This window comes from Grampus griseus, assembly GCF_964374135.1.
Source record: "Grampus griseus genome assembly, chromosome: 3".
Classification (NCBI taxonomy): Eukaryota; Metazoa; Chordata; class Mammalia; order Artiodactyla; family Delphinidae; genus Grampus; species Grampus griseus.
In genome coordinates this window covers 14,268,606-14,294,677 of record NC_139019.1, presented here as the reverse complement: position 1 = coordinate 14,294,677, position 26,072 = coordinate 14,268,606, and the positions used below count along the sequence as shown (strand labels likewise).

General features: G+C 44.7%; 1 protein-coding gene across 1 annotated transcript in view; it reads left to right on the top strand.

Annotated features, from left to right (window-relative positions):
* Positions 1–495: 495 nt before the first annotated feature.
* MYO10 (myosin X) overlaps positions 496–26,072 on the top strand; it is a gene marked incomplete at its 5' end in the record, with an annotated part of 218,166 nt that continues 192,589 nt past the window's right edge. Inside the window, 2 exon segments of the mRNA XM_082651004.1 lie at positions 496–519; positions 521–598. Coding sequence (XP_082507130.1) covers positions 496–519; positions 521–598 — 102 coding nt within the window.

Here is a 26,072-nt window from a genome sequence, read left to right as displayed (position 1 = left end):
GCGGAGCTAAGCCCTTGGAGGGGCGGGGCGAGGCGAGCGAGTGGGCGGGGCCGGATGAGTGGGCTGGGAGGGCCGTGCTCTCCTGTCCGCAAGTCTCCGTGTGGCCGTGAGCCGGTGAGCCTGAGCGCCCGAATATTCACCGGGGCGGCGCTCGAGCTGGGAGAGCCATTTCGGGCTCGCTTTGTGGCCGTTGTCCCCCTGCCCGCCCCGAGTGCCTCCGGCCGGAGCGCAGAGGGAGGGGGCGCACTCCCCAGCCCCCCGCCTCCCTCCCCCAGCCGGGGGGAAGAATGTGCCACCAGCTGTTCTCCGCTCGCGAGCGCGGCGCCCAGGAGTGAGGAACTTGGAGAAAGAGGAGACAAAGGCTGCAGTTGGGACGGATGAGTTAGAGACTTGGGTTTGGGCAAACAAAAGGTGCGAAAGACGAGAAGGGGAGAAGGAGATGGCAGCGGGGGAGCCCCGCGGGCTCGAGTTTCTGGGAGTCGCGCTGTGACACGCATGGTTTCTCCGGACCTTCTGCTGGGCTGACTTCCGCGAGCTGGGAGCCGGACTCGGGCGAGTTGGGGAGCGCACGGGAACAATGGACAACTTCTTCCCCGAGGTGAGTGCGCTCGCGGCCGGGAAGGCGGGCGCCGGCGTCCCGGGCCGGACTGCTTTCCTTGAGCCGGGCGCGGGCTCCTTTCCTGCCCGGAGGGAGGGAGGTGCTCACCGCGCCGCGCGCACACACGCTACCGCGCGCACTTAGCCCGAGAGGGTGAAACTTTCTGGGAGTCGCCAGAAATCAAGCCCCGGGGAGTCTCCGGCTGAGTAATCCCTGGCGGAATTTATTTTGTCCCGCGCTCCCACTTGGCCCGGGATGCAGCGAAGGTGAGCGTCCTTTGGCGGGGGTGGCTGGCTCACCGGGTGTCCCCGCGGCGACCCGCGCGAGGTGAGCTGGCGGACGAGGGGCCCGGCGGGGAGATGTGCCTGCCCGGCTGCCTGGGTGCAGGAAGCCCAATAAAACGTTCATCGAGGACTTGCCTTTCTCCAAGAAAGGTCTGGTCTGGAATTTCCTTTGCAAAACGTGCCGGCTTCCTGTGAGAGGGGTGCAGACACTTCCAGAGGAGACGCTTAATGAAGTGTGAGAAGGGAGAGACGAGGGTTTAATCGTTCACTATATTCTCGGCCTGTCGGACCTTTGGGGTCTAGGTTCTAGTGCTCACCAAGAAGTGCTCTTCTAGGATCTGAGATCATTCCAGAGGGTGAGATCAAAACATCATGTATTTGTGCTGACTGTCCCTGGCAGATTTGGAATTCGAATTTAAAGAAAATCTTTAAGAGCGGACATTGGTTATTTTTGAAAGATTAAACTGATGCTCCTTTTAGGGTCATTGAGGGCGGGACACCACGGTTACTTGAAACCCTTGACTTGAGAACCCTTTTCTCTGGGATCGAGAGTTACCGTGGTTTCTTGGCTCCCTTTCTTTTCTTGGTTGTGTTTATTTAACAAATTCTATTTAAGTTCGAGGTTTGAAGTGGCTCAAAGTAAACTTAGTTGGCTTAATGAGTCTGATGTGTCTTTCATTGAAAGCCAGGGGATGTTTTGTAAATCCAGGACAGTTTTGGAACCTTCCAGCAAATTGGATTGGTGAGGGTTTGCCTCTATGTTGGCTAACTTGCTTTCTCAGACTTAACTGGATTTATTATTTCAAGTCATTGTGCTTTCCGGATGCCCACTTACTTTAAATAGCCTGATGACTATTTATAGTGGCCAGGGTGGTATATTCTTGTGTAATAGTAATATCCCTTTTTTTTTTTTAAAGTGGTGTATCACAGGCGATACCCACATTCATGGTGAGAGGTGGACTGCAAAGGAATTAATCATTCATTAATACATATTTCTCCTTTTTTTTTTTTTAATGAGACTTATAATTGTGAGACTGGCATTTGCTAATCCATAGACCTTCGTTTTCATGCCTGTAAGAAGGCACCAGAACTTTCTGCAGGAGTTGCAGGTTAACCAGTGATAAAAGACCAGTGGGCTAGTTTAATTGCTTTCATCTGTAAGAAAACCTGAGGCTCTGCCTGCGGGACTCTAATTCTTAACTTTTTATGGCGGGGGGAGGGAGGCCTTTATTTTGCTCTTGTGTTGTGAGTTCTTTAGGAAATTTGATGAGACATAGAATTTGTATTCGATTTGTTGGGGTCCCCGTGCCCATGAAGCCTGTCAGGGGGCCAGTGACCTCCCCTTTGGAAGAACTCTGCCTCCTAGTGGAAGTGGGGAGAACTGCAGGATAACATGGGGCAGCTGCAACCTCCTGCCCTGGTATCCTCCCATTGGACTTTGAAGTACTGTTTCTCCTTACACTGTGCCTTGGTTCAGTGTAAGGAGACCTAGTTGTTGGATTTTATATCCATGATTAATATAATATTGAAGTTGGCCTTCAGAGATCTTCTTCTCCGTCCCCTGCCTTTCCTAGATGAAGAATCTGAATCCAAAGACGTTAAGTCACTTGCCCAAGGTTGAAGAGGTTGTTATAGAACTCACAGCCTTTCTGCTCTGTTGCTGGTGACTTTAGTATTGGGGGACATTTTTATTCAAAGTTATACTTTTACTCTTGTGATGTATTTCTATTACAATGTTAATTTCTAATCAGAAATTAACTTCTGATTAATTTATTTCTAGTCAGTAGTAATTTCTAATCAGAGTTCCTCCCCTAACCATAATTACTTTGAATGGGAAGCCAGCAGGACCAGAGAGGCTATACAGTGCTATCAATTGAAGACATACTCCTAACACAGATCCTGTCTCTATGGATCTCTCTATGGAGTAAGTGTGGAAGTGATATATTTCCAAGGACGGCAACATTGTAAGGCCTCTTGTATCACGAAGTGGTGTCCTGTTCTTTGGTAACTTTTCCCATTGTGACTTAGGGATAATAACTTATTGCTTGTTGGACAGCAATTTGAAGCTAATGTTAACAATTGAAAAAAAATTGAATGAGATGTCGCACGTATTAGCTTTATGTGTGAGCGGCCAAATAAGAAGGAAACGAGAGCTCCTTGTGACTCGCAGCTGCTATTTGGAGCTAGACCAGAGTTTCTCAATCTGGGTACCATCGACATTCTGGGTCAGTCAATTCTTTGGTGTGGGAGAACTGTCCTGTGTCCTGTGTGTCCTGGTCTCTACCCGCTAGATGCTACTAGCACCCCCAAGTTGTGACAACCAAAATGTCTGCAGACATTGCCAGATGGGCCACAGAGGACAAAATCATTCGCAGTTGAGACCCACTGAGTTAGACCCACGAAGCAGTTGCCTCGTGGAATTAATTCCCGTGCGTGTGGCAGGCACAGCTTCCTTGCCTACTTTACGTAGCATCAGGCATCTGACTGCCGATCACCTGGAAGCTTGTGAGGCTTGGCCTGGAAGCTGATGGCTACTGACCTCAAAATGTACCCGGGGGTTGGAGAAACTGAGCGCCCTACACTCCCCGAGTTTCAGTTTCTTCACGGCCTTAGATCTTTATGACACCTCTCGAGTGAATTGTGTGCGCACTTCTTGGAAATTTGCTTTTTCAGCATTTAGAGGTAAGTTGTTAAAAAGTTACTTCACGCAGAACCTAAGGTTAGGTATGTCTGTAACCAGAAGCAATTTTTTTTTTTTTTTTTTTTGCGTTACGCGGGCCTCTCACTGTTGTGGCCTCTCCTGTTGTGGAGCACAGGCTCCAGGACGCGCAGACTCAGCGGCCATGGCTCACGGGCCCAGCCGCTCCGCGGCATGTGGGATCTTCCCGGACCGGGGCACGAACCCGCGTCGCCTCGCATCAGCAGGCGGACTCTCAACCACTGCGCCACCAGGGAAGCCCACCAGAAGCAATTTTTAAAACAAGTTGAAAGGCTCAACCAGCAAAGTGGCAAGACGGCTGTGCAAACGTGTTGATGTTTTGAAGTGGCCGCTGTTTCCAAGTCCCCAGTGCTGGGTACAGTGTCTAGAATACTGGAGGGGCCAGTCAATGCCAGCTGGACACGTAAACGAGCGCGACTTCTCTGTCTTGTTTTAGGAACAGGAATGGCATGATGGCTGTTCAAGGGAAAGATCTTTTGAGGCTTATTAACTGGACATATATGAACACTTTGATTTTTCAGAAGTGTGTAAAATATACACAAGTAAGATACTCATAAACACATGAATACAAACATAAAGCAGGTATTAATGTTTTAAGCACTAAATTGTTAGTGGAAAGCATTCCAGCTGTACCTGTTTCTTACAGCCTGGTTCACCCTGGGCTGGAACAAACGCCCCTCTCCAGATGTTAAGTGGAAACACCTTCCTCATTTCCACTTAATTTGGGGTGGTGTCTTAATTTCGGTTGTTACCTGGAGTTCAAATCGTTTTTTAAGCTGGAACAAGTTCTTGAGCCTATTTTTCTCCCCTTTTTATAGTGTTTTGTTTGTTTCACATCTTACTGATATTTTTTGTCTTGCTAAAAGAAATAAGGCTGTTGGTTTTGGCAGCTCCTTCCTCCCCCTCCCCCCAATCATCTCTCAAGGGCAGAAGGCAAGCACTGAGGACTTCCTTGTCCCACCACATCCTGCAGGCCACCCCTTTGACGACTGTAAAATGGAATCATCAGAACATTCCCTGGTGTCCCCTTTTCCCACAGTGCAGTCACAGTGCCTTGCCCTTTCTGCACACCCCGCAAGGATTCCCGTTGTCACTTTTGGGCCCTGCCATGTTGGGTGCAGCAAAGGCACGGAAGCAGCTGGGAGCAGGGAGCCCTGGTCTTCTGGGCGCTCACCTCTCCCCAGATCAGGCCCAGAGCAGTGTGGGTAGGGCCAGCACTGTTTAACCAGAGCTGTGCAGGGAGAGTGCCGAGTGTTTGTTTTTCCAGCTCTGCTGGCTTTTAAGTGAGGTCACCTTTAAGGACACAAGCCTTGAATGCGCTCTTCTATGGCGTGATGGGAAATAGGGTACCTCCTTATAAATGCGTTTCAAAATTCCAGAATAACTTCTACGTAATTCAGTAAGTCCCCTACATAACGAACGGGTCCCGTTCCCAGAGCACGTTCGTTAAGTCCAATTTTGTCTTTAAGTCCAACAAAGTTAGCCTAGGTACCTAACACAATTGGCTCCATAGGACTGTACTGTAATAGGTTTATAATACTTTTCACACAAATAATACATAAAAAAAAACAAAAAATAAAGAAAACATGTTTAATCTTACAGTACTGTCCCTTGAAAAGTCCAGTAGTACAGTACAGTACAGTACAGCAGCTGACATCCAGGGCTGGCATCGGGTGAACAGGCAAGAAGAGTTACTGACTGGAGGAGGGAGAGGAGGTGGGAGATGGTAGAGCTGAAGGATCGTCAGCAATAGGGGACGGAGGGCAAAGCTGCAGTTTCACTCATGCCTGACATTGATGGAACACACATTCGCATCTTTGAAAGTTCGCAACTTGAAGGTTCGTGTGTAGGGGACTTACAGTCTCAGGTCATTGATTTGCAGGGCACGCTCAGGCAGGAGCAGCCAGTGAAGTCTACAGGAAGCTGGGCCACACTTCCCTGGGCCTGAACGCCCCTGGGCGGATTGAGAGCCTCCTCCCTAAGAGTGGAAGAGATGTGGCCTCTGGGAGGCTGGCTGTACCCTCCACACCTGTGGGCTCTCAGCCAGGTTATCTGACCTTCCTGGGCTTCCTTTCTCTGTCTGTAAGTGAGCATAATAGTGTTGACCTTGCATGGTTATTAGAATTCGAGATAAGATTTACAAAGCTCTTGGCACCTGGTAAGTGAGTAATAATAAAAGGTTAGAGTAACTTAGAAATTAAGAACGAGTGGCCTTTGATGGTGACTGAAATCCCAGTACTCTATGGTGCAGGGAAATCTTGGTCTTCGAGCTGTTGCCAGTATCATTTCTGGTGCTAGATTGCACTTATTAATTTTCTCCCTTTGGACCAATACACTTCTGGCTGATTTTCCAGAATTCTGTCTAAAGCATGTCTAGATTGCTTATAAAGTCAAGCTCACATTCTTAGTCCGGTTTCCAAGGCCTTCTGATCTTGCACCTCTCTTTAGTCTTTTCCCGCATGTGAATTCTATTCCGGAGGGTCTATTACCAGCCTTCCTCCATACCTTCGCATGTGCCCTTCTCTCCGCTGATCGGATGTCCTGCCTGTCTAGCTCCTTTTTGAAACCATCCCCCACAAGTCTAGTTCATGGTCACTCCTCTCTTTCCTATGAACTTGACTCTCCTTCTTTCTGTCCTGGTTGTGTTAGGAATTTACCCCTTTTAGCTAGAGGCTGTACTTATTTTGTCTTTCCTTCTCAGATGAACAGACAGAGTCTTGAGAGGGTAAATAATCCGATTTATAAGTTTTATCGCCTCGTTTGCACTCAAAGGTCCTTAAGGATGGGATTCTAGCCTTGTGTAGCTGTTATTTTCCTCTCGAGTACAGATGTTTTTATGGTGGGAGGGGAGATGCTTCTAACTTTTTCCCTTGATTATGAAGCATTTTACAGTTCTTTGAAGACAGTAAAAAATATAATTTGCTGTTTATCGAGTGCTTATTGTGTGCAAGGCATGTTTCTGAGCACTTTCCATTCAGTAATTAAGTTATTTAACAACCCTATGAGTAACGCTCCATCGATGAGGAAAGTGAGGCAGACAGAGGTTAAATAACTGGCCCAAGGTCACACAGTTAGAAAGTGATGGCCGGGCTTTGAACCCACACAGGATGTCTCCAGAGGGTCTGTGCTCGTCACTGCCATGCTTTACTCTCCTGTTGGTGACATCTGTCTTATGCTTGCATCACTGTTTCTTTGATGAAGTGCTTAAGACCTTAAGCAGTTAGTGAATGATTTTGGAGTTGAAAACTGCATGGGGGTTTGGGAAAACAAGTGGCCCACGCCCCAGAAACACTGCAAACCCAGCAGGAAAATGTTCATCAGCTTTTGAACATGCCTCCAATCTTTATTTGCTGTGCCTTTTACTTAGGAAAGACAATGACCTTCTGTTTCCTTGTAAGATGTGGTTTCTCTAAAGCTGCCGGCCCCAACCTCATGAGGATGGTAGGGAGCTTTAGGTAATAAGGCAATTAGAAAACTAGATTTTTGAGAAGTAGTTATTTTATTAAAAGAAAGGATAGGACTCATTTGTCTCCCTATTCTAAGTCTCAATTATCAGAGTATTTCTCTTGGAGGTTTTCTGATGGGATCTTCTCTTTCGATTAAAGATTCTGGCCGCCTTCCCAGAGTTTCTCTATATCCGTTGTTTTACTTGTTAGCTTATTAATGCTTGTGGGTGATCTTTGACAGGAGAGCGGAACATTTCTCATAGAGCATTCCTTGAATAAAACATTTTGATACCTCACTAAAAGCTGTTTGGAAAATGTGTCCGCCGGACTTAATATATGAAACTTGAGTCCCCAGTTTAAATCTAGCCCCTCGTGTCACATGACATCACATCATCTGACTCTGCCAGTTACAGGAAAAAGTGTTAGAGTTCTTGTGGCAAAGCCATGCCACATCTCTTGAAGCACAGCCAGAGCAGGGGAGGACCAGATGGCAGTTCGGCATTTCATAGTTCTATCTTCTCCCCAGCTTCAGTGTCTACTCTTCAGATTGGAAATTGCCTCTGTAGAAAGGCATTTAAAATTGTGGTAATTAAAAAAAAAGAGAGAGATTTATATTAGAAAAGGTAGGCAATGTTGAATTTTTGTATTTTGTGGTAGGGATGTTTATCTTTATTACCTGTCAGTGATTAAAGGGCAAGGTAAAACGAGATTTGGACATTGGAATAGAAAGTAGCTTTTTCACTTGGCCTCTTACCTAATACTGAGTCCCAAAAGAACCCCATAATTCTTTTAAGTGTCATTTTTGGGGGTGAGTTAATAACATGTAAGCAGTGTCCATTGACAGTGATGTACATTGTGGAGAGAAGTGGACTTACCTCTGGGTAGAGTCTGTGTTCATGCTATCTACTATGTGTGTTAAAAGTCTATTTAAAAGTTTTTCTGGTAGACTTCATGCTCACGTGTGTGGCTACCATTGATTTTTGGGTTCTATCAGCTTCATAGGTACTTAAATTGGGTTGCTAGGAATATACGTAGAATTAGGAGTGTTCTTGCTTAAAAACAAAAGCTTTGATAAACATAGATTTACAATATTACTTTTCCATGTCATTCTTACATTTTTTTCTTTCCTTAATCCTGCAAAGAGTATGTGCTAAGTTTAGAAAATTTAGAAAACGCCATAAGCAAAGGACAAAACCTTTCTGTCCTACTCTTAATGTTTCGTGGTATATGCTTTCTTTGCCTCTGTATCTGTTTCTGTGAAAGCGCACCTGTAATGTTTTTCACTTAAGAGTTGCTTGAGAGGGCTTCCCTGGTGGCGCAGTGGTCAAGAATCCGCCTGCCAATACAGGGGACACGGGTTCGAGCCCTGGTCTGGGAAGAGCCCACATGCTGCGGAGCAGCTAAGCCCGTGCGCCACAACTACTGAGCCTGTGAGCCACAACTACTGAGCTCGCGTGCCCGTGTTCTGCAACAAGAGAAGCCACCGCAAGGAGAAGCCTGCATGCCACAACTAGAGAAAGCCTGCGCGCAGCAACGAAGACACAACGCAACCAAAACCCAACGCAACCAAAACCCAACGCAACCAAAAATAAAATAAATACATTTAAAGGAGTTACTTGAGAAAAGCTTTAAATGGCAAGGATCTTGCATGTATACAGACGGCCCCTGTGATTTTCAGGGCCGGGGACAGGAGTACAAATGCAAGCCCCATATCACATCTGTAAAATATTTAAGTTATAAATCAAGCTTCCAAACTGGTAAATAAGTGTCTTCTATTCTCCTACCTTGATAAATATACCTTCATTAGGACACAATCAAAAAATGTCTAAAGCTATGGGTTTTATTGCCCGAAGTCAGACTATGAAAGATGAATGAAGATAATTATAGTTGCACATGTGTGGGTGTCCTGTTGATGGACCAGTGATGTCTGCGTGAGTAATAGACATATACTCCATAGTAAATTTTCCATAGGTCTACTTTTCTTGCCCATATTTCAGCAGAATCACTAATTATATATGGCTACAGTCAAGATTTTCACAATAATTTATGTGCTACTGACAGTAACGCCAAAGAAAAAAACCTTTCTTGAGTCATTGTGGTTCTTTAATTAATTTCAGTTTGGGGATGCTTTGCTAAGGCAGCCAGTAGTTATTGGCATTGTCAACAAAATTCATACAGCAATATTTAGATTAATAAAACGGAATAAGATTACGTATGATAGGTTATGGATACTGCAGGAAACACAAAATATTTTAATTTTATTGTATAAGTCATATCATTAATATTGTGAATTTCCACTGTTTCTTAAAATATTCCTCAAACTTTTCAATCCTGTGTATATTATAAAGAAAACTGAAAACAAAAGTTAATTTGTTAAAAATCTGTTTTCAGATGAGACTAAACCTTAATGCATCTCAGCCAGAAGATAGTCTACATATAAAAATGTGTGAATCTTTTTCTTCCTAGTCATGCAGATGTTTTTATTGCCTTATATTTTCTTAAAATACCAATTTTGTTTCCTGTTTCACATGTAGTTCCTGTTTGAAGAAATTTTTCTCTAAGATTTTTAAAAACACATTTTTTTAAAGTGAAGTGGCCAAATTAGGTTTTTGGGGGGGGTTTGGAAGCTTTTGCTAAGATTAATAGTAAGCAATAATTTATATCAAATAGTTGCTGCTACTGCAAGTTCAAAATTAATATAATATCATTTTCCACCAAAGACCGTGATTTACTCTTTATTTGAGGAACTTCTGTTTGTTTACCTTCTTTTTTCTTTGTGATGCACAGTGTACTGGTCTGAGTGGCCCTGCATTCTTCCTGGACATGTATCCCTATTTATGTGTCCATTGTAGGTGTTTCTATAGGTGTTTGCTATTATAGAAAACAGGACACATACATTCTCGTACCCAGGTCATTGCAGGCTTCTCTGATTACTTCTCGAGGATAAAATTTTCCAGGAGTGGGGCTGTTTGTTCAAAGGGTTCGCACATTTTTACTTAGACTATTTGGCAGCAAAAGTTTTCTGAGAGGTGTCGGTGCAGATTACAGCAGGCACAGCTGAGACACCCTGTCATGATGTATTTATGGTAGCAGGGATTTTGTAACTTCTTATTAGAGTCTTAATGACATGCATTGTTTCACAGAGGAAACACATAATACTAGATTTCTGTGTCCACTTGTTAGGTTCTTCTCTGAACCAAAGTGGAGGAAGGAGGCATTTTTCTCACTTAATGACGTTGATTGGCATCTGAGCCCCAGAAATCCCAGTGCTGGTACCTGATGTTCATTTAAGGCCAAAGCCTACACAAGGGACCTTGCTGTATACCGCCTGGGGAGCCATTGGCCATTTGTTTGGGGAATCGTTTGTATGGATTTTTCTTTTAATTCTTATTCCTTTGCATTGTAAGTATCCCTGTGAGTTAACCCTGGGCTACAACAGTTACGTGGTGGTGGTTCTAACTGTAGGGATTTAGGTAATGTACAACACTGTTGATGGGTGTGTGTTTGTGTCTGTGTGTGACTGTAAGGCTTATTATTTCTATTAATTACCCCTGGGAGATCTTTCCACGGACTTTGAAGTAGAAGTGTTGAGTTCTGGGTGAAAATAACACTCCACCTTTTACAACGTATACCACTGTCATTTAGTACAGGTTTGCTTCTGTTTATCTCTGCCCACATTTTGTTCTTTTAATGATGTGTGCTAAGGGCCAAAGGGTATGTACAACCCTCCCGTAGCTTTCAGCCTCAGAGTTTCAGAGGTGGGCAAGGGTGCCCTCTTTCTTTCTTTCTTTTTTTTTTTTTTTCTTTTTGTGGTACGCGGGCCTCTCACCGTTGTGGCCTCTCCCGTTGCGGAGCACAGGCTCCAGACGCGCAGGCTCAGCGGCCATGGCTCACGGGCCCAGCCACTCCGCGGCATGTGGGATCTTCCCGGACCGGGGCACGAACCCGCGTCCCCTGCATCGGCAGGCGGACTCAACCACTGCGCCACCAGAGAAGCCCAAGGGTGCCCTCTTTCTAGGCCTTCTCAACCTTAGCACCCTTGACATTTCGGCCGGATCAGTCATTGTAGCGCAGGGCCGTCCTGTGCTTTGTAGTGTGTTGAGCGGCATCCCCGGCCTCTGATCACGAGATGCAGTAGCACTCGCCTCCCTGAATTGTGACAACGAAAAACATCTCCAGACATTGCAGATATGCCCTGGGGAGGAAGGGGGAGTAAAATCGCTCCCGTGGAGAATCATTGTGCCATGGCCACACTTTTGTAGCCACAACTTAAATTTGGATTACTCCCAAACTTTCTTCACCCTTCCTCATTTATGTCGATTCCTAATTGCTTTTCATCTCTTTGGGTGAAGTGCACACATTTATCAGTGTTGAAATTTTATTCTCTTTAGGATCCAAACTCTCCCCGTGAGACTTGGACACTTAGAATCGGTTTTATCATCTAAGTTGTGTTGTTGCTTCTGGTGGGAATATTCACGTCCAGCTGTACCCTCTGCCCTAAAGCTTTTGTTGATCTCCCTCCTAGTGTTTTGCCTCATATTCCTAAAGTCCTCTCCTTAGAGCATTAGGGAAATATTTATTATACCGAGTAATCACACTAGCTGTTGTTTTCCACTAGGAAAAAAGGAGGTCATGTTTTATCAAAGTTTTGAGACCATGTTGAGGTAAGTTATATTTATTGCCCTCTCCCTATATATTTTGTACAGTTTTATTCTGACACATTTTGCTTTTTTTTAAAAAAAAAGAGAAATACAGACTCAGATGTTGCCAAAATAGAAGAGACCGTCCTGTGTACCTGTCACCCAGCTTCCCTGGGGGTGATATCTTATACAACAACAGATAACAATAGTATAGTATCAAAACCAGGAAATTTTCATTGGTCCGGTTTACAGACCTCGTTCGGATTTTTACATCCACTCATCTGTATGTGCGCATGTGTAGTTCTAGGCAGTGTTACCACACGTATAGATTCGTGCAACCACTAGCACATCCAGAATACACAACTCTCCCATGCTTCGTGCTGCCCCACGAGAAACAGTCCCACCCTCCCCCCAGTCCCTAGGAAGCACTGATCTGTTCTTCTCTATAATTTTGTCATTCGAGACTGTTATATAAATGGAATCAGTGTGTAAATCCTCTGAGTGGCATTTTTCACTCGGCGCCCTTGAGACCCACCTGTGCTGTGTGCATCAGTAGTTGCTTTTTATTGCTGCGTAGTATTCCAGTGTACTGGTACCTTTTTTTTTTCTTTTTCCCGGTACGCGGGCCTCTCACTGTTGTGGCCTCTCCCGTTGCGGAGCACAGTCTCTGGACGCGCAGGCTCAGCGCCCATGGCTCACGGGCCCAGCCGCTCTGCGGCATGTGGGATCTTCCCGGACCGGGGCACGAACCCGCGTCCCCTGCATTGGCAGGAGGACTCTGAACCACTGCGCCACCAGGGAAGCCCCTGGTACTCTTTTAATACCTGTGCTAACATCCATTATCATTCTGAGGCTAGCAGTTATTTGCATAATACGCTACTCTGTCCCATGGCTGCTGAGAGCTCAGATTCTCGTGGCCCTCCTTGTGTACTTATTGCAGTATATTTCAGTGCTGCTGTCAAACAATGTTTTGACTGCGGACTCTGTCTCAAGCAATTCGAGGTCGATTCAGTCGAACCCGGTGCACTTGAACCCTTGCTCACCATCCTACCTACCAGCAGATTCCTACTCGTGGTCTCTTTCCCCGAGACAGAAACTGTGTGAAATCAGTGACTTTTGATGGCTAGGCTGTTGAGGTCAGAAACATGTGACAGCCCCACCTGGACCAGCCAGGCGGGCAGTGTTGGAGTTCGCTCCAGCCCAGACTTCTTGGGATGCAGAACAAGAATGCTACAAGAGGGCTTTCCTGGTGGCGCAGTGCTTGAGAGTCCGCCTGCCGATGCAGGGGACACGGGTTCATGCCCCGGTCCGAGAGGATCCCACATGGTGCAGAGCGGCTGGGCCCGTGAGCCATGGCCGCTGAGCCTGCGCGTCTGGAGCCTGTGCTCCACAACGGGAGAGGCCACAACAGTGAGAGGCCCGCGTACCGCAAGAATGCTACAAGATATTCCAGTCATCCACCAGTATCTTGGCAGGCCGGGAAGGAAGGGGGTTTCTTTGATGTAAGCCAAGACTTCCACGGCCAGGGAAAGTGTCCTGACTTGTCGGGTATGTGGTCGTGGCCACTGTGAGGGATCGTCTGGGTGGAAGGTGGAACAGACAAGGCCCAACCTCCATCCTGCAGGCTGGGAGCCACAGAGCACAGAGCAGGGACGCACCCTCACTCTGGTCCTGGGTCTGGCCAGTTTGGGAGGAATGCCCAGTGCAGATGAGCCCAGGAGAGAGGGGAGCATTTCCCAGTTATTTCTTACTGGGCTCCTTCTTACAGCCTACTTCTTACTGCTTCTGGTCCCATGCCTTGAAAAAAGAGTTTATCAGGCACAGGGGAGCAACATGTAGAGAGGTAAATCCCGTGGAAAGGAACTCCTGGTTTTAATCTCCCCGCCCCCCCACCCCCCCGCAGTGAGGGGCCACGTGACAGCTCCCCCAGTTCAAGGACACGCAGCCTGAACTCCCCTGACGCCTACTGCCAGCTTCTGAGCCAGCCCTCCACCTAGCTCTGCTGTCTCCACCCAGGATCCCTGACCTTGCTACCCTCTTCCTTTTGTAATTAAAATTTGAGCCGAGAATGATCACAAGGTCCTAGAGAGACGCCCTGTGCTCTGCTCTTCGCCACCTAGGTTGTCTATCACAGGGTTTCTCCACATATGAATTTTCTGTCATTGTAACTCCTGTTTTATATGAATAATGCCCACCTGCTCTTGTTTTTCTGCCAAGTATGTGTCTAGAGTATGACCAGTGAGTGTTTCAACAGCAAGTAGGTAAGCTGTTGCTTCTCAAGTGTAAAAGAGGGATTTTGTTTGTTTGTTTAAACTGGTTTATATATGAGATTAATATATCATATATGTACATGTGTACCTATGCGCATGTGTGAATATCTGTAATTTAGATACACATATACATATGTTACATGTTCATATATAAAACGTACATGTTCAGTTTAGCATCATGGTTGCTGACTGAGGCAGGCAGAACTGTTGGTGTGAGGACTGAAGTATCTTATACCAAGGTCCTGTTGCCTAAGGGTTTTTGTCCGCATCTAGTAGATGTATTGTTTGCTGTCCAGAAGCAGAATCTTTAGGAGGCAGTGTTTATGAACTGCTTACAGTTTTCTAAGAAGATGAAAGTTACAAGCAGCCTCCCCACTGTTTTAACACCCTCCTTGCCTTATTAGAATGGGGTCATCAGAATACCGCCTTGTTAATCCTGAGTTTCCATACATTTTTCGTTCCTTTGGGGATTCTCACAAAAGTAGATGCCAAGTTCAACTTCAAGGATATGAAGTCAGGTGCACACTGTAAATTCTGGCATTAATTTTCAGACCTTGAGAACCCCTGAAATTCTTGGATGTGTCTCTTGGGAATGTAGCTTTTTCAGCTGTAACAATTTTCTTCTTGCCTTTGGGTAGGTCTGGTGGGCTAGCTTACTGTATTTTGGGTTCGAAAACCAAGTTCACTTAAGGTTCTCTTTGAAAAGGCCAATGTGCCCTTTCTATAAATCTTTTAAAGATGGAATCACCTGTTTTTCAAAGTATATATCAGAATAAAAAACATCTGATAAAATGAGCTCTTGGCTGTGAAGTGAAGAGGATTGGCTTTTGCTGTACAGTATTTTGGATAGCAAGTCAGGGACTCTGCATACGTTGTGAAGGGTAAATTGTGCATCTGTATTTTCACCATAGTTATTATTTTTCAGTATCTTACCATAAAAATTAAAACACGAGTCAGCAGTGTTAGGAGTAAAACAGATAGCAAAAAGTGGTCTAGCTTGGCTGCCTTGGGCCTTGCCCTTTTGTGGATTGTACGCAGTGCTGAGAAAATGTGCTTCTGAAATTAAAATCCCTTTCAAGGAGTTCAGATGGCTCTTCACCGGGAATGTAACTTTATATTTATTCACTATTGTCTTTGAGATATCAGGTAGATTCTTTTTCCCTGAGGCACAGAGAACTAGGTTCCTTTACTCAGGGTTTATCACCAAATGATGGGGTCAGAAATATGACTTAGGTTGTGTCCTTTTGAGTCTCTTAAAATCCCCCTGGGCTCTTAAACCTCCACCAGATCCCTAAAGGGGGATCTCTAGAGTTGGCATGTGCATGTGAAACAAGGAAACAGGATATGTCAGAAGAATAAAAGGTCCCTTGAGGGTGTTCTTTTGCATTATTATAAAATGTTTGATGAAGTTGAATAGCTGTTCCCTCGAGGAAAGTAAGTTTTTGGAAGCTAATTTTAAAAAATGTCTTTTTCACACCCAGCTTAGGACAAAATTACCTTTTAAAGAGAAAAAAAAAGTATATTCTAGCAGTGTATTCTAACTCAAGTCAGTGGTTTATTTGTCCAAGGAGGAAATACGACGTAGATTTAGGATTTAATATAGTGCGGGATTTTGGTAATAATTTGAATACATGGAATCTGCATCGTGGCGTAGCCCTTGTGCTCTCTCCAGCCTCCCCGCCATCTGCATTTTCTTTTGTCCAGTTGTTTAACTTGCAAAAGTGTATTGATCACTCACGTACCTTGGGCCGGGGCTGTGCTACATTCTTGACATGGATTAATTCATTTAATCTGCCCCGTAGCCTTATACGGTTGGCACCAGTCTCATCTCCATTTTACATATGAAAATAGAGAGTCTTAGAGAAGTGAAGTAATTTGTTTAAGTTCACACAGCTGGGAAGTGGTGGAACCAGGGTTTGGACCCAAAGATATTCAGCTGTGTATGGAACTAGAAATGCAGCTGAACAGTAGTTTGTAGAGAAGGAGGTAAAGACAGAATCTGTGTGGAGAGCTTTGGGAATGTGTATTTGCTTCTCCATAGAGAGCAGACCAGAGTCACGAGATACAAGCCCCAGAAGAATTACCTAATTTGCCAGCGACTGCAACAGGGGATAGAAATTTTCCTATAATCAAACAAACCAAAGACATAGTCCTTCCGATTGCTTTTGTAATGGCAGCAACTGAACATTCATCCTGAGTGACAGGCATAGTAGGAGTTGTGTTTGGAGAGAAGATTTCAAAGAATAGCTTCTCTGAAATATTTGTAGGTTTCTGGAGAGCATCTCTATGGAAGGCGAAGGTCACACTGAGTTTCCTAAGTCATTTTTCGTGGCTTTGGTCTGTTTCTGATAAACTCCAGATTCCCATGAAGCAATGTTGAGAGAAGGCGTATTTGCTGTGGAATCTGTGTGCAGTCTGTGAATCTTGCTTGTCATCTGTGGAGCTGATCGCTTTGTCTGCCCTGTGTATGTAGGTGGCACTCAGCTGACTGGTCATGGTTTAGGACTGTTCACATCTTCCTCAGCAGAAATAGATGAGAATGCTATTTCATTCAAGTTTAAGGATGCATCTTTTTCTTTTTTTGGTAATAGAGACTTTCTTCTTTTAGAGCAGTTTTAGGTTCACAGCTAGTGCTAAAACTTTAAAAAACCATTTTGGACATTGACCTTTCAACGGATGTGAGATTTTCTTTCTTTCTTTTTTTTTTTTTTTTCCGGTACGCGTGCCTCTCACTGTTGTGGCCTCTCCCGTTGTGGAGCACAGGCTCCGGATGCGCAGGCTCAGCGGCCGTGGCTCACGGGCCCAGCTGCTCCGTGGCATGTGGAATTTTCCCTCACCGGGGCACGAACCCGTGTCCCCTGCATCGGCAGGCGGACTCTCTACTACTGCGCCACCAGAGAAGCCCATGATGTGAGATTTTTAAAAGATAATGGTTTACATCGAAATCAACTTTTCAAAGCTGTAATTCAGTTAAGGTGGTGATACGGTAGCTGCTAATGTTCTTCATTCCTAAGAAGATACAGATTTTGTAGTTTAAAAAAGAAAGTGCTAGCCTGGTTGAATCAGCAGATATGTTCTTGGTCATCAGGTGTACACTTTGGATGTTGCCAAGGGCTGGATGCATCATTAGGGATGGAATTAGAAGTCTGTTTTATATAGAATAGTGATTCTCAACAGGGAGCGACTTTGGCTCCCCGGGGACACTTAGCAATGTTTGGAGACATTTTTGGTTGTTACCACTGATGGGAGGAGGGGGCTTACTGGCATCTAGTGGGTAGAAACCAGGGATGCTGCTAAACATCCTGGAAAGCACAGGACAGCCCCACACAAGCCAAGTTGATTCAGTCCAAACGTCAACAGTGCCAAGGCTGGGAAATCCTGAGTTAGAAGATTGACTTGATTCTATAACCCTTTTTTATTTTATTTTAATTTTCTGTGTTTTCTAAGTAAAATTTTTCCTGTCAAAGCAGCTTCTGTAGTGTAATTTTTAGGGATATGTGTTTGATGCATTCATCTGATTGTTATTTAATTTTAATATCTGAATTCTGTTATAGCTTAGTAATCTATCTAGATCGATTGTTACATCTTAGTTATATTTATTCCAAAACTTTCTAAATAAAACATTTATACATATAATAAATCTATGTATTTATGTAGTGGGGTACAAAGTAATTTGTCTAGGCCTTCTTAACTATGAGCTTCCACTTATCCTAAAAAGCAAAGGAACAGGCCATAGGACAAGTTTGGTCACAGAATATCAGGAAATGGATGTGTATATCTCTGAGATGGAAGAAAGCTAGCGTGGGCCAGGACTCAAGATCTGCCCTCTGGCTCTCTGACCTCTCCTGTCGTTTGTCAATTTCCAAGCACTTGGGATAGCAACCCGGACAGTGAAAGAGCCAGCTTCTTTGAACAGGAGAAGTGGACCTTTACCAACAAATCCCACACCTTCTCTTTTCCGCTTCTCCCAATTTTGATGAGTGTGATTTTTATTTTCTTTCTGCTTAATTTTCACCCAGTATGTTGTTGTGTTGCAAGCCATAGTAACGAATCACTGAAAGCTTGGTAAAAGCAGTTGAATCAGCAGGCAGAACTTTTATTTGCTGAGAATCAGTGGAAGAACACTCACTGTTTCTCACCAAACCTTTACTGTTCTCACCAAACCTTCAGTCAGGAGGGAAATTAGGTTGGGTTCATCTTACAATTCTTGGATTTAATTTGTGATGTGGGAGTGAGTTTTTTGTAAATTTTTGGTTTAACGAGGTGTAAATGACATATAAAATTGTAAGATATTTAAAGTGTACATCGTACTAGGAGTGAGTTCTTTCCATGATTCTTCTCACCTTTTCCTCCCCTCTAGCAGGTGGACCAAAAAAAGGAAATATTTCTTTTCTATTCCTTCATTGCTTTTTAACCTGTCAATGAGACATCCTTCTAGATGAATTTTAGTGTCATGCATGCTTTCTTTGTTGATTGGGCATCATTTAAATAAAAGGACTCCTCAGGGCTCTAAATGGGATGTTTAATTTGTCAGAACAAGAGTCCATACCACTATCTGCTAACATAACATTAATTTACTAAGTGGATAATTGGTTGCACATTAACCGGAATTAAGGACTCTGGATGTGGTTCATGATGGAAATCTGAGCTTGATATTGGTAATGAGGTTTCAGCGATGACATCATCACCGAGGCTTGGACTCACCACTCTGGACCAAGCCATGCCTGGTAAGGGACACGTACCAAGGACTTATTCACCAGCTCGGTTAGTTCAGATTAATGATAAAATCAAGGATGGTGAGTGATTTCTTTGCTTCGGAGATCACTGCTCATTAAAGACGAGTGTTGATGGAATTCAGCGTGATTCAGTTGTGCCAGCAAGCCTGTGACTGACCTGGGATGCTTGTGAGACCAAGGCTGTGCTAAAGCCGGCATCTGGCTGTGGGTGGGATTCCCACCCGGCCTTACTGAGCCCAAGACTCAATGGAGAGGGCACCAGAGGACACCAAGGAAATACAGCTGACCAACTGAGGCACCTTGAAAGGTCCCTCAGATTTATCTAGAGGCTATAAACCTCTAAAACTGACAATAAGAATAGAGGACATTTATGAGACACTTATGTGGTGCCGCGTGCTCCGCTGAGCCTCTTTTTTTTTTTTTTTTTTTGCTGTACGCGGGCCTCTCCTGTTGTGGCCTCTCCCGTTGCGGAGCACAGGCTCCGGACGCACAGGCTCAGCGGCCATGGCTCACGGGCCCAGCCGCTCCGCGGCATGTGGGATCCTCCCAGACCCGAGCACAAAACCGCGTCCCCTGCATTAGCAGGCGGACTCTCAACCACTGCGCCACCAGGGAAGCCCAACGCTGAGCCTCTTATATCCATCACCTCATTGAACGCTCTGCGGGTTAGGAACTATTGTTAATTCCACGCAGAGTTGAACAACCTGTGGCTTAGAGAGGTTAAGTAACTAGTCAAGTCACGCAGCTAGTAGATGGGATTCCAGGTCTCTCGTCTGACTCCAGAGCCCGTGTGTTCATTTCTCCTCTTCCAAGTTGATGTCTTGTGAGCTTATTACAGCTCTCCCAGCCAGGTGGATACTGCCAGTCTGGAAGACTGACTGTGGATTTTACCAAACGTTTGGACTTTTCCCAGGGCAGTAGGATCCCATGCTTGGCAGCGACTTTATTTCAAGGTTATTGTCATGGCTTGCGTATCTAGTTGAGGGTGTGTTTTGTCTAGGACTCCCTCGAATATCGGACAAGGCTGGGGCTCAGAACTCAATATTTGCAAATTGGCAAAATGAAAATAGTGGACTCGGCAGAAATAACGAGCCTACAGAACTAACAGTGACATAGTGGGCTTGTTGGGATATCACTGGTCCCAACGAGGAGATGGTCATGGACATTTTGATTTGCCCTTTTGCCAGCCACTGTCTGACAGCATAGCTTTACTGATGATGGATATTTAGGTTATCTCAAGAATGGGCCCTTCATGCTCCCTAGAGGATTCCAGCAAAAGCTCATGAAGGACCTTGGAAAGGTCGTCATGGGTCAGAATCACCTGGAGTGGCTGTGTGGCCAGCAGGTGGGATCAGTGGTGAGCTTTCTTGGCCCAGCTGCTCTCACGTTGGAATATTGAGGTCTTTATCCTTTTGTTGAGATCAGACAGAAGTTGCTAGTGTGCCTTTGCCTTTCCTGACTTAGCTTACTGCCCATCATGTTCCCAGGGACCTGCTTTCTTTCCGTAAGGAGCCCAGGCGAGCTGAGTGTGGTGTATCGTTTCTTGCCTTGACTGAGACGATATAAAAGTTTTCAGCCCTGAGGTGCAGAAAGTAACCCACATTATGGAGGTTACTCCTTCTCTGGTGTCTCTTCAGCAGCTGTGTCCCATGGCCTCCACTGCAGGTCTGGGCTTTGCTTTGCCTGTTGTATTTGGAGCTCTGCTTTTTCTGTCCTCATTTTTGAACTTTCATACATACACATGAATTGGAGCTCTAACTTGTCCTCACACACCTGCCCCTGGTTTGGCCACTGCTCAGGATTGATTGTGCTTCTGTGTGGGACCATCCCCTCCTGGTCTCCAGCCCTCACTCTCTGACTCGTTGCCCTCTGGGGTGTCTCAGTGATGACAGGTCTCTTCTTCCTCCTTCACCTGGAGTATCCACCCTACAGGTGTGGTTTCTCAAGAGATGACTTCATTCACAGACTTGTAAAGAAGGAGGTTCTCTGACACCAGGGGTGAAACTTGAAATTAATCATTCAATCTTGAGTTTCAGATGGCCGTGCGAGGAGAAGCAGAAAATCACAGTTTGAAATGTTCACAAGTAATTCATGGCACAAAGGCCTGGAGTCCTTCCAGAGTTACCAAGCATACAGCTCCCTGCTCTCTTGCTAGTCAAAGAAGAGTTGATTGTTACCCAAGGTTTGGATTTTTTAAATTAATCGGCAAGAGTGTTAAGAAAATATTGATAACTGCTTGGACCTTTTAAATTTGTTTTTAGCACCTTTCAATTCTGAATATGAAAACCGTTTGTTTTATAACTGGGAAGAGAGCAGTGACTTTTGAGATTTGGGTTAGGTTATCCAACAGAATGGAAGCACTGTGAGAAACGTAGGCTCCTTTTTGGTGAACTTTATGAAAACCAAAGGGAAGATAGAATCGGTTCTTTATTTTTTGAGGAATAAACAATTTTCTTCCATTCTAGTGTTCACTTGGCGGTTGGCCAGGAAGCGTGCCTACAGCTCAGGAATCATCCCAAACCTAACTAATGGAAAAAGTCTGACTTGCTGGAGGCTGAAATTCAATACTGAGGCGGTGACATGGGGGGTGTGTGTGTTAGTGGTGGGGCAGGGTGGTGGGTAAAAGACGTTGGAAGCCTTAACCCCTGGCAGCTATAAATGAATACTCACTCACTTGGGTGGCTAGAATTCATGCTTTTAAAAAGAGCTTTATTCTGCCATTTGGTCAGAATTAAGATATGATTTAATGTATTATGTCCAAGACTGGTCTAAAAACATACTCCTTTTCTTTTGATTTGAGCCAAGTTTAATTAAGAGCACTGCTTGACAAGCCCGTTAAATAATTGAAACATTTTCCTTCAAAATCTTACCCTTAATGGAGGCATTATGTGCAAAATAAGGCGTTTTCTAAAACCTGTATCGAGACCCAGACTACGGGAGGCACTACGTAAAAGGATTGCAGATTAGGGGCCGGCAGGTAAGAACGTGAAATGATCCAGGTTGTGAGCTATAGGGAGCAGTGGGGACTGTGGTTAGCTGAGCTCACAGACCTGAAAGAATAAAAGCTCCATCTTGCTAGGTCTTCTAGTTTTGTTCTTTTTTTTTGCCTTTTCATTTTTTTAAAAATAATTTTGTTGTTGTTGGGGTATAGTTGGTTTACAACGTTGTGTGAGTTTCTGCTGTACAGCCAAGTAGAGTTCCCTGTGCTATACAGCAGGTTCTCATTAGTTATCTATTTGATACGTAGTAGTGTATAGATGTCAATCCCAATCTCCCAGTTCATCCCACCCCCGCTTTCCCCCCTTGGTGTCCATACATTTGTTCTCTACATCTGTGTCTCTATTTCTGCCTTGCAAACCGGTTCATCTGTACCATTTTCTAGATCCCACATATATGTGTTATTTGTTTTTCTCTTTCTGACTTCACTCTGTATGACAGTCTCTGGGCCCATCCATGTCTCTACAAATGTAGGTCTTCTAGGTTTTTTTTTTTTCTTCCATTTTTTTCATTTTATTTTTTTGGCTGTGTTGGGTCTTAATTGTTGCACGCTGGCTTTCTCTAGTTGCGGCGAGCGGGGGCTACTCTTCATTGTGGTGCATGGGCTTCTCATTGCAGTGGCTTGTCTTGCTGTGGAGCACAGGCTCTAGGCATGTAGGCTTCAGTAGTTGCAGGATGCAGGCTCAGTAGTTGCAGCACGGTGGCCGTAGAGCACGGGGGCTTCAGTAGTTGTGGTGCGCAGGCTCAGTAGTTGTGGCACGCCGGCTTAGTTGCTCTGTGGTATGTGGAATCTTCCCGGACCAGGGATCAAACCTCTGTCCCCTGCATTGGCAGGCGGGTACTTAACCACTGTGCCACCATGGGGGGGTCCAGTCTTCTAGTTTTTAAAGAGAGACCAGAGATGTAGATTTCTGTGAATTGTCCCAGCTTGTAAAATGTTGACAAGTAATGCTGTGCATTTTGGTTGTCACCGAGTGGGCCAAGCACAACTTGACTGGGGCTTGTGTCCTCTACATAGTGAGGCAGTGATGTTTCTTAACTTTGGAGCAAAAGAAAGGACTAGAATGGCTTCTATTTTCCTTTGGGTTAGTTTTAATTTGCTTCCAAAAAATATTTACTGTGTTGTGAAACCGTTTTGCAAGGGTGGTATCTAGGTTGAGTTTCTGCATTTTCAGAATGGATCCCCACGTGATTCAGTCTTTTGGGACTATTCTTTGTTTCACTTGGCTAAGCCAGGGTTAGAAGCTGGAGAATCTTGTCTTTTTGGGGTAAAACTTTATTTTTCAATTTTAAAAGTTTACTGTTCCTTTTTTTTTCTTTTTTTCTTTTTTTTTTTGCCGAGATGAGAGGTTTGGAGGGTTGGATGCCATACCAAGATTCTGCCCCATCCCTCTGCATCTTTGCATTCATTCACCAAGACTGAGCACCTCCCCACGGAACGTAGTATAGAGGGAAGGCCGTGGAAGCACACCGCCTGGGTTCGGACGCTGTCCTCCTGCTTGCTGGGCGTGTGACCTTGGGCAGGTGCCTCGTGTTCCCACGTATAAACTGGTTTTGACCATCACCATTCAGTGCCTCATGCTCCTATTTGTAAAATGGGTTTGACCATAACTCTACTGTCTTAGCTCGGGCTGCCATCACCAGATACCACAGACTGGGTGGCTTAAACGACAGTCTTTTATTTTCTTATGTTTCTGGAGGCTAGAAGTCCGAGATTAAGGTACTGGCAGGTTTGGTTTCCGGTGAGGACTCTGTTCCCGCCTTGCAGAGGACCACCTTCTGGTTGTGCCCTCACATGGATGTGGGGAGAGAGAAAAAGAGCATGTGGGCATGAGCGAGGTCTCATAGAAAGACACTGATCCTGTTGGCTTCACCCTTATGAGCTAATTTAACCCTCCAATAAAACCCCGAACCCATTAAACATTCATTCCCCATTCACCCCTCCCCCAGTCCCTGGAAACCACCAATTTGCTTTCTATCTCTGGATTTGCCTCTTCTGGATATGTCATTTAAATGGTATTGTACGATATGTGACCTCTAGTGTCTGACTTTTTTCACTTAGCATGTTTTTGAGTTTCATTCACTTGGTAACACGTATCAGTACTTCATTCCATCTTACATCTGAGTAATATTCTAGTGTTGGCTCTGGTTTTATATAAATAAATGTGTAACACATTGTATGAAAATGTATATTTACTGATATATTTTATATATGTGTAATATGTATATGTCTATACTTATTTATGTTGATTTCTGTCTGGCAGGAGGCCTGCATTTAGAGAGAAGGGAAGGGATGTACTTCTGTGGCCTTGGAGCAGAGTGTCAGGGTGGCTTTAACACAGGTCCCACTTTGTCCCTCTATTTTCAATTGGTTTAACTAATAAACTTATTTTAAATGGTTTAGCCATAGCCCACACACCCCTGCCTACATACGCCAGAGGTAAAGGAGTCTTTAGAAAACATAATGGTAGCTTCATTCACAGGAGCCGGAGGCTCATACTTTGACCGTCAGTTTGCTCACATGTGTGATTTCACATGCATGATCACACAGTTGTATGTTGGTTTCATCATTCACCTTAAGTATTGCCAGCTGATAGGAATTTATAGCTTTTCTGCTCATAACTGCTTAAGATAATATTCAGAGGTGATTTTTGCTTTACTTTTAAGAGATTCATCAATTTTTTTACTCTTTAATAGTAGAGAGGTAAAGGTAAGATTTTATATTACATTTTATTTATTTTTATTTTAATTTTTAAAATTTATTTATTTATTTTTGGCTGTGTTGGGTCTTCATTGCTGCACGCAGGCTTTCTCTAGTTGCGGCGAGCGGGGGCTACTCTTCGTTGCAGTGCGCGGGCTTCTCATTGCAGTGGCCTCTCCCGTTGCAGAGCACAGGCTCCAGGCGCACGGGCCTCAGTGGTTGCGTCACTTGGGCTCAGTAGCTGTGGCACGCGGGCTCTAGAGCACAGGCTCAGTAGTTGTGGCGCACGGGCTTGGTTGCTCCGCGGCATGTGGGATCTTCCCAGACCAGGTATTGAACCCGTGTCTCCTGCATTGGCAGGCGGATTCTCAACCACTGCGCCACCAGGGAAGCCCCTATATTACATTTTAAAGTAATATTTAAAGCTTAGACAAGTGAAGTCACATGGATGTTTGCTGCATCTTCTCAGCAGCTAAGATCTGGAAATGCCAAAGAATGGATTTCCCATATTTCTCCCATGGTAGACGCATTAAAAAGCAAAACCATAAGTATACTTTGCTTGCCTTTTTCTACACTGACGTTGCCTATTCTGTGGGTGGTTTTTTTTTAAAAAGAGGGAGGCTATATCTCCATCTGTAAGCGTTGCAGCATAAAAGGTCTTTTGATATTGTCTGCAGAATCCTTTTGGACATAGTGGCAGCACTTGGGCCTTACTTAGGGATGGATGAAATTGTCCTGTGGGTTTTCGTTTTTCAGGAAATCACTCTAAATGAACATACCATCAGCAATGATCAGATCATCAGGCTGAGTGATCAGTGGTCATTTCTTTAGTCCTCTCCATAGCAGTTGATACTTTCTCCCTTGGTTTTCCCAGTCTGTTGTGTTTCCTGTGACCAACTCACTTTACTTCCATTTCCTCTGTTGACTCATTTTCTGTCTCCCACTGGAGAGGCAGTGTAGTACACAGTAAGCCCCCTACATACGAATGAGTTCCATTCCGAGAGCACGTTCGTAAGTCCAGTTTTGTTTGTAAGTCCAACAAGGTTTGGCTAGGTACCAAACTAACACAGTCGGCTATATAGTACTGTACTGTAATAGGTTTATAATACTTTTCATACAAATAATACATAAAAAGCACACACACACAAAAGAACATGTTTAATCTTACAGGACAGTACCTTGAAAAGTACAGTACAACAGCTGACATACAGGGACTGGCATGGAGTGAACAGGCAAGAAGAGTTACTGACTGGAGCGCGGGAGAGGAGGTGGGAGAGGGTAGAGCTGAAGGGTCATCAGCAACAGGAGACAGAGGACAAGCTGCAATTTCACTCATACCTGATGTTGATGGAACACACATTCGCATCTTTGAAAGTTCGCAACTTGAAGGTTCGTATGTAGGGGACATCCTGTAATTACAAGAGCACGTGCCCTGGAATGACTTCTGTTTTGAATCCTGGCTCCACCATGTAATAAAGTTAAAAAGAGGCAAAGAGTAGAAGCAGAGGGAGTAAAGTTTAAGTGACTCTCAGAAATCATGATGGGTTCTTTTTTTTCTTTTTAATTAATATATTTATTTATTTTTGGCTGCGTTGAGTCTTCATTGCTGTGCACGGGCTTTCTCTAGTTGCGGCGAGTGGGGGCTGCTCTTTGTTGCGGTGTGCCGGCTTCTCATTGCGGT